The sequence below is a fragment of the Anser anser genome (assembly GCF_964211835.1).
Source record: "Anser anser genome assembly, chromosome: 1".
In the NCBI taxonomy this organism is placed as follows: domain Eukaryota; kingdom Metazoa; phylum Chordata; class Aves; order Anseriformes; family Anatidae; genus Anser; species Anser anser.
Genome location: NC_139720.1, coordinates 9,411,677 through 9,425,486, shown reverse-complemented (window position 1 = coordinate 9,425,486; position 13,810 = coordinate 9,411,677). Strand labels below are relative to the sequence as shown.

The 13,810-nt window shown below is 36.0% G+C and overlaps 1 protein-coding gene across 3 annotated transcripts in view; it reads right to left on the bottom strand.

Moving 5' to 3' along the window:
* The window catches only part of SEMA3A (semaphorin 3A), a 169,391-nt gene that overhangs the window by 97,595 nt on the left and 57,986 nt on the right, over positions 1 to 13,810 (bottom strand). For all 3 annotated transcript variants that reach the window (XM_083827107.1, XM_083827105.1, XM_083827106.1), the window contains one exon: positions 2,034 to 2,153. In XM_083827107.1, the coding sequence (XP_083683233.1) occupies positions 2,034 to 2,153 (120 nt within the window). The remainder of the gene's footprint in view (positions 1 to 2,033; positions 2,154 to 13,810) is intronic.

Sequence of the window (13,810 nt, the reverse complement as noted above, 5' to 3'; positions counted from 1 at the left end):
AGGTGGGTGCTAGTGCCTCCTCTCTGCCCCAGCTTCTCTCTGCGCAGTAAGAACTGGACCGAGAAGGTAATGACTCTTCCTACACAATCATTCAGAGGATACAGAAACTTGTGCTAATGAAGGGAAAGTTAAGGGTGATTTCACTCATAGCTTAAACATGAAAGGGAAATCAGAAGCTATCAGTGACCATGTCAGTCCAGATGTACATTATCCTTTCCCTGGTTTGCAAAGCTGAAACAATGGTTCATGAGAATGATTTGGGCACATGGGGGCTAACAAACTTACTGCATAAATGACCAAAAAGAAAAAAGCAATTATTTAGATTTTATTGATAGCTATGGACCGATAAAAGGAAGCTAAAACAAACATCCTCTTTCAGCTCAAGGGCCAAACACATCATTGACTCAAGTCTTTCAAAACATTGAATGTTAAACCAAGGTTGGATCCGGCCTCTCATCTCTGATCATCCTTTCTATAAATCCTTCATAAAGTGTGTGTTGGTTTTATGGCACAGTCATAAAACAGCCACATGTAGAAGTAAATGACCTCATACCAGCTATCTCTCTGCAGATAGATTCACTTGGCAGATAGCCAAGGTTTGATTGACACACATCTTACGGAACTAGAGTTAATTAATATGTCTACCAATTCCCAAATGGATCTCAGGAAGCAGAGAATCTGTTTAATGCAGTAAGCAATGACATACTGTGTGTGGTCAAGAGACAATCACTAATTGCCAAGAATGCATTCTGGAATAAAGCATTAATGAATATATATATATAAAAATAATAAAATGAAAAATAAAAAAATAAAAACCCTTCTACTTTGCAGCTCCTTTATTCCTTTAAAACCTTATGTTTAGAACATTAAAAAGACTCATATTTCAAATATCAAAAGACATTTTTATAGAGAAAAATGGTTTCCAGACTATAAAGTCAACACTCAAAATGTCTGCTAATTTTTCTAGGAGAAGAAATTCTGATTTTTAAATAACAGAGTTCTCATTCATTTAACAATGATGTCTTTCTATTCAGAGAAATCTGAAAACCTGAATTGCAAAACCATAAGGTAAGTTGAAAGAACTGTTCTTCAGAGAACACAGAAGCTACAAGTAACATAACTATGGATTCACCAATAAAACATATCCTTAAATGAAGTAAGTGAGTGCTGAAAACACATCAGAGTCTGGCTGCTAAATTGAAACAGTCCATGGAGCAACACTTAGGTTAGCTGGACTGAAAGTACAATAAAGTGGATTTACTGATATTAAGTACTCAGATTAATAGGAAAATAAAAGTTTTGCTTTTCTGGAAAAAAAAAAAAAAAAGATTGAAATTAAATCAACTGCAGGAGCACAAAGACATTCTAGTCTAATCTGCAGCCAGGAGGAAAATCAGCATGGCCCTATTGCTTTCTGTGGGTGATACTGTTTTTCACAGAAGACCATGCTTATGTAGTTATGACAATCACTGAAAAAATATTACAAGAACTATGCCATCCCTTCTGCAGTACTAAGCAAAAGTCAGAAAAAAAAAAAAAAAGATATTAAAAAAAATGGGGAAAAGAGAGGAAAAATTATTCACTTTTCACCAAAAAAAAGTAAGGAAACAAAACGTAGGTCACATATGAAAACATGTTGACGTGTTAGGACAAATCTGAGAAGTGGGATTTATGAAGGCGTAGCACTATTTTAATTCCCAGATGGGAGAAAGCTGCCACGGTGTCAGACTGTACTCTGTAGTAGGAGACTAAAGGACAAAGTTGGCCTCAGAATAAATGCACAGGCTGAACTACGAACGAGGCAGAATGGGCTCCTTGGTATTTACTTAAGAGCCAGGCAGAAAGGATGCCGTGTGGGAGAGAAAAGCACAGATCTGGTTGTGATTTATCAATCAGCACCAGAGTCTGGTGAGAGCAGGTCCTACCAGATCCACTCACTGAGCTGCAGAAAAGAGTGAGAGTATTCTGACAGAGGGCTCATGGCTAAACACCAATAAAGATTAAACAAGAAATATTGTTTTAAGATAATTTACCTCAGGATGGCTTCCAACTTCAATATATGTGCACACTGGATGAAAAGCCCCCGTTCCGCAGGCATACAAGTGGGTTTGGTTATAAGTCTTGAGCACCTTGATGAAATTAGCACATTCTCTCTGCAAAGAAAAGGAAAAAAAAAAAAAAGCATCCTTGAAGTTAATTTGGTGATTATGACTAATGGGAGTGCTTTCTGTGTTGTGGATTTATGGCTGAATGAACAGATTTTAAAGGTGTGATCATTTCAAGCTGTTTATAAGCATGTTTAGCACTAAGCATTTAATAAACAGCCTGATTTAGGATCTCATTTAAATATCTTTGGTTGCCATTTAATAAAGCATCCAACCCTGAACAAAAAATTATACAACAATTTTCCTCGTTTGTTTCAGACACTCTTCATCTTTGTAATTTATGGCATTGCCGTGTTTGTAAGACAAAACCCATTTATAGAAATGTGTCAGAATAAAATAATGAAGAAAAATGGACCAACTGTTTGCTTGTATTCAATTAAGTAACAATTAGAAAAAAAAGATGGGCCAGATGGAAGGAGTTGATGAAAAATAAATAATTGATATAACATTTCTACCAACATATGAATGCTGCCTCGCCCCCATTGTCTATGTTTAGGGACCAGTTTTAGAAAGATGAATGAATACATACGCTTAACTTTATTGGAACTGTTTATGACCCCTAAAATATAAGCTTTGCATATTCCACTTGAGTAAATTATCCATCACGAGTAATTCTAGTTCTCAATATTTAAAAATGTTCTAACAGTCCCTAGCACAAACATAATCTCTTATCTGTTAGTAAAAATGTTGTTATTAATGCCTGTTATTAATGAAATGTTATTAATTTCCATATTAGAATGCAAATGTCTGATAGTTAAGATTTTTTTTTCTTTATTTAATCTTTCCATTTCCACCAGGTCTAACAATGAAAGTAAATGTCAATGTCTGTGAATCAGTCTACTAACACAATTTTATAATGGATTTCAAATAGGAGAAAAATAAGAACATTAAAATAGAACAACCATTTCCAGTAAAGTTTGTGTAAAAATAATGGAGGAAACTTTTCAATGTATAGTTGGTGCCTTTTTAGTATAACACTCAGTTTTACCTCTCCAAGTAGACCAGGGCCCATGGAAACACCACTTTAGCTACCACCTCTACAGAGATCTCATTGACTGGCATCATCTTGCTCTGTAACTTGCTTACTAATTAAACCAGATAATCTCAACCAGAAAATTATGGCTCTGCCATGAAAATGCATGTGCAATTTGAGGCATGCCTTAGGCCACCACTGAGAAAAGCAGTGAATTTATATAAAATACTGATTCCCTGCTTCACGTAATGGACTGCACCAAAATGACTTTGCTCTTCCAATTTTATTGTTTATTTGCATAACAGTTAATGGCAAAGTACTAAAAAGAGCACTGTAGAGAAAAGTCTATAGAATCCTACTATGTCCTTGGCTTACTGCTGACAACCTAAGTTATCTTTCCAACTGAGATGGAAGAGAAAACATAGAGATAGTTAAAGTAATCCAACAGGAAATTGAAAGAAATAGAGATGGATGTTACCAGGGGTCTCTCTTAATTCTTTCCATTCTGACCTTTCTTAATAAAAACACACACAAATTCTGGTTCATACATATTCTTCCTCCCACATATATAAACACGAGCATACATTTATTACATATATTCACATGCTGCTTTACACTGTCACGATGGTAGAGTACTAAACAAATACCTGGCATAAATCATCAAAATTACACTGTATGTTTCTATATTGTTCTTAATACTATTGTCCTTTGTTCTTATTAATAAAAGAACTATGGAGAACCTGTGAAAATGTATTACTAATTCAAAACCTGCAAGAGTAAAAATGAGCAAATACCATAAATTCACGTAACATTAAAAATGAACAAAATTGAAGCAGATCCTTGCATAAACTCTGATATTCTGTGTTCCAGCTGAAGCATCAAACATTGACACTGCATAATTTAAAACTGACCAATGGTTTGTGCATTATTAAAGCATCCAGAATTTTCTTCCTTAACACTGTATCTGGTCAAATATAATCACACATCTGTTTCAGTAGGACTGTGTTTTGCCTTGTCTGATTTGATATATCTTGATTTTAGAAATGTCTTTGTGGTCTACTATTTAAGAATTGCCTACCTGAAGAACATGAAATGACAGAGGCCAATGGACACACACCTTTACAAAACGCTGTGAGTACGTGGGCTAGATCCACAGCCAGGGTAAATTACAATTTGTTTTGCTGATTTCAGTGGAGCTATTCTGATTTATAGCAACACAGTACCTGTGACTCTATAGGCATTTGCTAAATACTGTTCATCTTCATATACTATACAGCAAGAAGGTTTTAGATAGCTAGTATTTTAAACATGAGATGGAAAACCCTTCTTCAATTCTGGGCAGAGCCTTCTTTGATTTCTTTGGAGGGAAATTAAGAAAAATTCTACCAGCTTCACTGAATTATTCCAGATTAGTCTGTGGTAGGAAGGAGAAGAAAAAAAATAGCTTTTTCCTAACCATATTTTTGCTTCAACTGTTGAGCTTCGATTGTACTGTAACTGAGTTTATATCAGTAGAATTACTATTTCCATATATAATTGCTCATATTATAAGTGATTTGGTTTATTCATCCCTGCCTTTAAGCTCTCCTAAATTCATTGTGCAACACATTTTTTATTATAGATGTCTGAGAAATACACTACCTAGTTAAACAATGGGGAAGGTAAATACTTACAGCAATAAACCTTTGACTATAACAAATAAATTTGTATAACATTTAAAGTCCCTAGTCCAGCTCAGACTGGTCATATAGCTTCTCTGTGTTTTATAGCTGCATAAAGGAACCATTAAGATCCATTCAGTAAATTCTCATACACCTCCCTAACAGATTAGGTTTCTTTATATATTTTACATGACTGTAAAAAAATAAATAAAGAGGGGTATTAAACCACAATAAATGACATCAAAGTAAAGTTAAAGTTCTGATTTAAGCCCTTGTCAACTCAGGAAGTTCAAAGTGAAGTTTCTGCCCTGCCTGGGAGACAGGACTATTCTCACTGGAACAATAGCAACAGTCTCTTTGATTTCCATTGCAGTGTAATCAGAGTCCTTCCTTTGCCTAATTGTGCTTAAGTACAGCTGCACAGATACAGCACGATGTGTGGAAATGTCATTGTACCTGTGAGTTTGTGAGTGATACATTGAGCAGAATAAGAGTTTGCTCTGTGAAGGTGAATACTTGGTTTTACCAGTGTATGTGAGTCTGGGAAAAAAAAATAATAATAATAATAAAATCTATACTGTAACTACTTTAACAGCTCTCCATGATTCATTCAAACTCCAAATTTCAGCATACATGTATGCTAAAGAAGATATTATGATCAGAGAAACTGTGTGCTTTGAGAAGACTTATGTCTACCACTACATGAGACTGGGGTGACTGACTCAGATGTCCAGGATCTGTTTCCCCAAACCTGCCCTGGCTTCACAGCTTGTGCAGTGGTATTCAGCTGAGAAATCTGGCATTCAGCTCTGCCGGTCCCAACACTGGTGGCTACATCAATTTGACTACAAAGCAACCACCAACCACCTTGGCTGAAGGCCTGGAATGACTTGGTTGTCTCTAACTGGGCTTGTCCTACTTGCAGCCACATCCCCTGCTGCCAGGCCCTCAGGCCAACACTATATTTTTAGTATGAAGGTCCATGCCAGCAGGAGGCATTTCACTATATGGTCTCAGAGTGTAAGATACTGGAAAGGAAGTGAAGACTACAAAAGAAATGTATCTTGGTAAATTACAGCATTTGGGAGAAAATATTCAGTGGAGAAACAGGAAGAAACCAAGAGCCAGCAGTTGTAATGATCAAATTATCAGGAAATTTAAACACTGTGTCCACACGTGAGTTCAGCCCCTGGTACCTTTGAATCCATTTTTGCTCTTCCCAGGAAGGGAACATTGTTTAAAAGGAACATGTTCTGGACAAATTCATATCCTTTGAATATTGTTGTTCTTCAAGTAAAACAGTTTAAGGAAGAAAATTAGACTTTCAAAAATTACTTTCTAGTTGGAAATTTATTTTTATTTTTATTTTTTAATATTTGAAAGCTGAGTGGAGTGGGAGTTTAAAACACTTCTAGCCTAATAATGTAAATGAATATATGAAAATTAACGCAAAGTTTGCAGAGTTCTTTGTAGGCAGGAAAATATAACTTGGATAGGTAATGAAAATACATTTTAAAAAGAGGAGTACTGGAATCACCATAGTGAATCACTAGAATTCTTCCACCTAATAATCCTGTTTCTTATAATGGATAGTTTCATATTAGGAATTTTCTTCTTGTCTGTATAAAGCTAAACACAGGTTTATGCCCTAAAGCTTGAGTTTATATATACATACATATAGCAGAAAGCATAAGTGATTGCATATGGTACAGAATGATTGAGGTAGACATTCAAAGAGAAAATTAGGTACATCATGTGGGAGTTACTGCAGTCCTGAAAACCCCCACTCATTTGTCTTGCCTAGTGCAGGAGAGGATTAATCTTCATTTATATTTCAATAAATAGCATAAGGTTTCCTGAGAGCTGTAGGTTCTGCCTTTGGCCTTGTGCTGAAGCATCTCTACCTCAAAATCTAAGCAGCTAAGCCCCAGCATCATGCCTGGAGACTCTTAGCGTAGTTTATGAGGTCTCTGTCTCTCTGTCCTGACAGAGGGAACTTCTTCAGAAAGCTATGATTTTTTTTTATTATTATTATTATTTTTTCACCATGTAAATTCTGGAGCTGCTACTGTGATGACATGACTACCACTGTCCTCTAAGGCATGCCCAAAGCAATGGTTAGTGCTCCTTCTTGGTTATACTATGTGCTATACTGATAGTTTATTGAAATTAATGTAGCTAAAATCATTCCATCATACTAAGGTATTGCAGCGAAGGAACCAACCTTGCTGCAAGACCTCCTGCACTATATTCTTATTTGTAGTACAAGTTGAGAAATTCTTAGACTGTCACTTAAAGTCAGAGTGTGAATTAAGGTCAAAGAGTTCCAGTGTGTCTGGACAGAGACCTTAAGTCTAAATTCCAAATCCTAATATTATATATTACAAATAAGGGCAGAGGGCCTGTCTTGAAGAGAAGATAAAGTATTAATTAAGCTTTCCAGCAGGACACCCACGATATGAATATCACTATGTCTGACACTAACCAAACATATACATTTAATTTTTGAGATTTCCAATATTTATGCATCAAATTGATAGAAAAGATTACGGAGAAAGAGATTATCCTGAAAAAATAAATTACAAAGAAAATGTCTGCAACAAAAAGCATAGGAGCCAAAAGCAGAAAGATTGAAAAACAAACACTACAGATATGTAACACTGATTAGACTGTGTTATGCAGACTTTTCCCGGACACTTACAAAAATAAAGTCCATCCATCTGTCAAAACATCTGCTCTGCATATGAAAATTAAAACTGAATTTAGGTGGTTTTTATGAGTTTCCAGTAATTATGTCTCCCCAAGAAGCCTGGAATTTACATCCTTCAGTCTGGATTACTGATGCAGCAAAGACTTTTCAATTATATCTTTTTTTAAGGGGATGTTTAAGGAGTAAGTCCCACTGACTAATTAATATCCAGGCTTTTTTTTCCTTATTTTAAAGAAGATGTTTCTATTAAAAAACAAACAATCAAACAAATAAAAAAACCAGCATTGATGTCTATACTGCTTCACAGATATTACAGCAAATATAAGCGGACAGATTATGCAGGGCACTGAGTAAAAGGCCAAATAATCCATTACAGTATCATTAGCTTCAACAGTTTTCTGCTGATTTAATCCAGATAATGATCAGACCCTGTCATACATTCTTCCTTTATTTTAACCTTCCCACATGGCTACGTGATTAAAATATCAGAAGGTTTTGTCTAAACTGGATAGACAAGGGGATTTAAAGCTATCGTCTAACAGCTGGACAAACAAAACAAATACATGTTTTGTCTTTCAAATCAAATGAACAGTTTCCATATTAAGTCCCATGCATGAGTTTAATTAATATGTTTACTTTTTTTTTTTTCCTTCTGTCTAATTAGTTGAATTCTCAAGAGGCGAGGTCAGGAATCCATGGAGAGTAAGTAATCCCTGATACTACTGCTGTCATTCATATTTATCACACTGTTGAAAGATGTTCCCAAGTTATCAGGGAGCTTTTTCAATTCTTTCTTTTGCCGGTGGTCTACTGCCAGCTGCAATCAGTTCAGTCTGTATTAGCTAGGTATCTTTTTCTGTATGCAATAGCACTGTTTCAGGGAAAATACTTCTGGAGTGTTGGTGCAATAAATATATATTTAATCCCTTGTACACAGATGAACAGTTCTCAGCTAGATCCTGCAAACACTTTAGCACATCAGCAAGCATGTGCAAGGAAGCCCTCCTCAGTGTGAGCTCTGCAATGCATATGCTTTTACAGCTATGCATTTCATTGCTGCTTGCATGCAATTTTTTTTTAAATTATTATTATTTGGTAAATTGCAGTGAGATTATTTAAGAATTTGTACTGTTTCCCTATTTGTATTACAGTAGCACTTAAAAACATTGGTCAAAGAGTAAAGTCTGCTTAAAGAGGCCCAGAGTAGGCAGGGAACAGAGCAAATCATTCCAGTCCTGTTAAAATGCAATGATCCTTTTAAAACTTTATTTTATTGGAGTAGGCTAATTGGTAACACTGCTGCAAAACCACTGCTGCATTGGCAGTAATGGGAATATCTCCCAGTACTAGAAGCTTTGCACAGGGTTTGATGGGTGGGAAAATCATGCGTGGCACCTGTACTCCATGAGATAACATTTCAAATGAACCTGAATAAGCACGTGTAAGATTTTAGAGTGGGGGAGGCCAGCAATGCACGCAGCTGGCATGAAAATATTTGCAGACTGTGATTTACTGCTGTGTATCTCTCGGAGTTTGGATCAATAACTTCATTTCCATCCCTCTTTTCTCATTACTGTACCTTGCAATCAGCAGGTTCAATGTTTTATGGTCCTACCCTCCGAAAATCTGTCTGCAGTGAAGTTAGTTGAGCAGTTGAAATACTGGGGTCTGTGTTACAGAGGGGATTTCTATAAACTTAGTTCTTAGGGATTCCCCATCAGTTAAAATCTGTTAAAATATATATATATCCAATAGAAACCTTGGATATCCCTTGGTAAATAAAATACCTAGTCTCTTTTATAAATCTATGTTATTTTCTGAACTGAATTCTAATTGTACTTTGAAGATCTTCAGTACGTTAGAGCTCTGAAAAAGCTGCCAGATCCTGAGATCCAGTGGCCCTTGCACTGTATTGTGATCTAGAGGATTTGACCCCTCCCGAGATGTCAGGAATGACACTACTCTTAGACATGGTCACCACTGCCAAAATTAAAGATGAATGCTTGATTAATTCCATATCTAGACTTTCCTTTGCTGTCAAGCCATGCCCTGAGAAATTTCAGACTGAGGGTGCTGATGAGGATTGATAAGACATTCTTTCTTGCTTGCCTAGTGCAGCTTACTTCCAGTCATCTTCCCAATTAAGTTATGCCTGTTATCTGTCTGATTTTTTGATATGACAAGAGTTCATGAGAATATTTAAAATGTATAATTTACTCAAGTTGCAGGATGTCTGCATGAATTTAAACCATTAAAGCATCAAGACAAAAAATAAGAAGCTAACTAACAAAGTATGTGATAAAAAAGCCACTAAAAATAAAGCAGATATATCCTGATTCCTTCAAGCCACAAACCTGCATGCCATATTAGAAAAGAGTCTAATTGTCAGCACACTTGCACAGCAGATGGAAAGCTCTTTGGCTTCCTGCTTTTCGTCAGTGAGGGTGAAACAAAAAATGACGCTGCCTGCCTGCCTTTCTGTCTGTCTACCTGTAAGGGTAGTTGTTCACTACTGATACTGTGGACCAAACACATCAGTTAAATAGGTCTTCAAAAAATTATTATCACTAATCATATGGCCTAGCAATTGCTTAAGGCCTTAAGAAGTAAAGTTTCTCCAAATTGTTCTGTATTCACTATGTCTAAATCAGAAGACATGTTTCCAGTCCATAAATCTTCATTTAGCAGATGCAGATAATAATTGTTCTAGACCTGTGAACAGCTAGACATATGCCAAGAACAAGCTGCAGTACAATATACCTGTTTTAATGACCATCTCATATTTTTGTACATCTGGTTAATGTGTAGTTAACAAGACAAACCAAAGTCTTTTGTGGAAGCAGTCCAGCAAAACTGTTTTCAGGATTTTGCAAAAATAACATGGTTGTTGTACACTGAACCCTTCCAGGAGCTTTAGCAAGAAACTTATTTTATTTTGAATTGTTATGTTTTTCAGGAGTATTTACTTCCTACAGAACAGAATTAAGTTATTTAAGTAACAGAAGAGTATTTCAGGAATAACTCAAAACATTGGGAAGCCTTGAGGTCAAATGGAAGACGGTCCTTTTCTTATCATAATTTTAAAACAAAACTGTTTTTGCTCTGTAGACTAAAGCTGGCCCACATTCTGGCCATGGCTTTATTAGAAAAGCAATGAACTATACTGCTTGGTTTCAACTCAGGCAGTCTCACCAAGCCCAGCAGCAATTTAAGTTGCGACCACAGTCTAGATCGAAAGAGTCTCTCCCAGCTATCTCTTCTATCTGGGTGGGGTAATCACCTGTCTCCTGGAGAAATCAGATTACATCCTGCTTTTCCGAATAGAATCAACACCTGCTAATTGGGTGGAGTATTTCAGACGAACAGGTTGCCAAGCCTGCTACATGCACATAAAGCACTTAGACTCCATATCAGTCATCTTGTCTTTATTCAGCATTAGACATATCCTGTAATGACTTCCACTCACAGCCACCTAAAATAAATATACTCAAAGCCTCTGTGTTGAAAGTGAATGTATATGTGTGAACTGTTGAACGGAAGCAAAAGACTGTGGCATTCATAAGGGAGAGTTGCTTAGCAATATGTGGGCCTGTAAATAAAAACACTCTGTAAGCTAGACTATGAAGTTACATGTTTCTTATTGTGGGAATCTTTACATTTGGGTGTGGAAATTAAGTTATTCTGAAACCATAGAGAGATATTGAACTGGGACAGAAGCCTAAAATTCCCAGTCAGTAAAAAATTGGTACCAAATGGATTTATTTATTTATTTGTTTGTTTGTTTGTTTATTTATTTTTTGTGAGATTCATGACACTGAAAATAATCTAAAGTTTTGAAACATGTTAATCAGCAAGGGATTATCCAAATGGAAATCAACAGATAATTTGTTCCAACACAGATCATTTTGAACAGAGAGGAAAAGAAAAAAAAAAAGAAAAAAGAAAAAGAAAAGAAATGTACAGGTTCTTTCTTTATTTAGGGTTCTTAATTTTCTTGTTCCACCATCTTCAGAATACAAAACTTTCTCTACAGTAAAAAGGCTTTTTTAAAGAAGATTAGTTGACATGAAGATGTGGAAACTGAACAAAGCATTAGCTTTGACATAGGAAATAATTATGTATCATTTCTTTGGTTATTTTAGGAACTTTCCCTATAACTAGTATTTAGTTCTTTTACTTATTCCAAAAGAAACAGACGATATTAAACTTGTGAGCAGCAGGGAGGAATTTAGTGGAACTACTGGTTGGTGTATGCGAGAAACTGCAGAAATAAAATTAGTTATGGACTAATTTAACAGGGAAATAGTGATCACATCTTGAGTATAAAGGAACTGTGATATGTGATCTTTGAGAGCAGAGCTATACTTAAATTTTAAACTGTACTTGCTTTTATTAAAGCTACAACAACCTAAAAATTGGTCTGTTCACTAAAATAGAAAGAACTTCTAGTAAACTCAGGGAAAAAAATGTTAATGATACCAAGAGAAACACCTTTCTCTAATTATGTGAGCTTCAGCCTGAAGCTCTGAAAGAAAACAGGGACTAAACATCTCCATAATTTTTACTAGTTATCCAGTTATGTGTTTCTCTGAAAAGAAATGTATAAAGGACAAATTTACTCTGTCCATCTTGAGATGCAATAAATCATAACAAGAAATTACCCAAAGTCATTTTAAAATAACAATGGCTGGTAACCCAGCTGCAATTAAAAGTAATTCTCAGACTTTGTGAAGGCCAAACTTGGGTTCATGAGGAACACATATTGATAGGAAACTAAAACCCATAATTTGGGGAACAAATTTTCCTCCATTTCTCGTTTACTTCCTGTTCTCTGCCCCTGTAACTTCATACTTCAAAGACAAAATGCTATTTCTGCAAGACTGCATTAAATCTGATGAATATAAAGTTTCCTTCAGAGGCAAATTTCTATAGTCACACCTATAAACAAAAAAATAAGCCAGAAATTGGAAAATTAGTTTTCTCTTTGATCTATGTCAATTTGTTCCCCACATTCAAAGACGTAAATGACTTCCCGTGATACATAAATGGGTAAACTATGAACATCTGAACAATTACTAACTTAATCCTTCCTCCGTGTAAGTATACAACTTGTTACCTTACAGTAACTGATTTGTCTTGGTAAGTTCATATAAAGAACATATGCAAATGTCTAAATGAACACAAGCTGTAGGCTCAACTTTTGAATGGACTCTGCCATAAATGAGGCTTTATGCCAGCAAGTGTCCAAAAACTAGATCTGGCACAGCCAGAATTTCCTGGGAAGGGGTATGTGTGTGGGGGGGAAATAATGTTAGAAATCTCCACAGAACTTTAAAAGAGTCCAGTGTATTATACTTCTTTTTTACCACACTCGGTTCACTTCTTCTAAGTGAAGGAACTGTAGGTTTGTTGTACTTTTTTCCCTTTCTGTCTTTCTATGTTTTGTCTATGCAAAGCAGTTCTATGCAGCAGCACAAAACTAACAAAATGCCTCACTCCCTCTTCTCCCAAATGGTAAAAAATGCTTTAGTAGGAAATCATGCCCACATTAAAGATTATGGACAAGGATAAGGAGTGAGAAGACCCCAAAGTAATAATTTCTTCCAGGATTACTGACTGGGACAAGTGATAGAATCAGAGAGGATATGCAGTGGCACTGTTTGTCGCCAAAGAGCTCAGAAGTCACATTTCTCCTTGTGGAAGTTAACACGAAGAGTAAATTCTGTTCTTAACCTCATTGGAGGTCCATTGCTTTGGATCTATTGCTTACCTTATCCCTTCCTACTCCCACGGGACGTGCAGCTTTCCCCTTTCCCCTTTCCCCAGGCTGGATGGTCCTGGGTCTGTATGCTCTATCAAAGGATTTCAGTGTTATGCCGGAGACAGGGAGCCAGAAAGAAAAAGGTTACGGTGATAAAAGTTGGTGATAGAAAAGCTAGATATCTGTCTGTAAATGTCCTCTAAAGGAAGAACACTGAAAGAAAGGGACGAACTTCTCTTTGGTACACACAAAAGGCCAGAGGTAATTTGACCTGATAAACTGTGACTATCAGATGAATTTAGAAGCAGGCTTTCTAGATCCAGCCAGCATTGTATATTTAATTTTTGGAATCCGTCTTCAGATCTTTGTTTACAATAACAGATGAAAAGAATTACTTTTGCTTTCTGCCTCTGTGTTCTTCTATTTTCCCTAAGGCAACAGGCAACAACAGTAATAAAATGAGTTAAAGGGAATTGTGCTCCCTTTGTTGCCAACTTTGTTTTTCCAAAGTATCACCAGATATGGCTGAGGGACACTTGC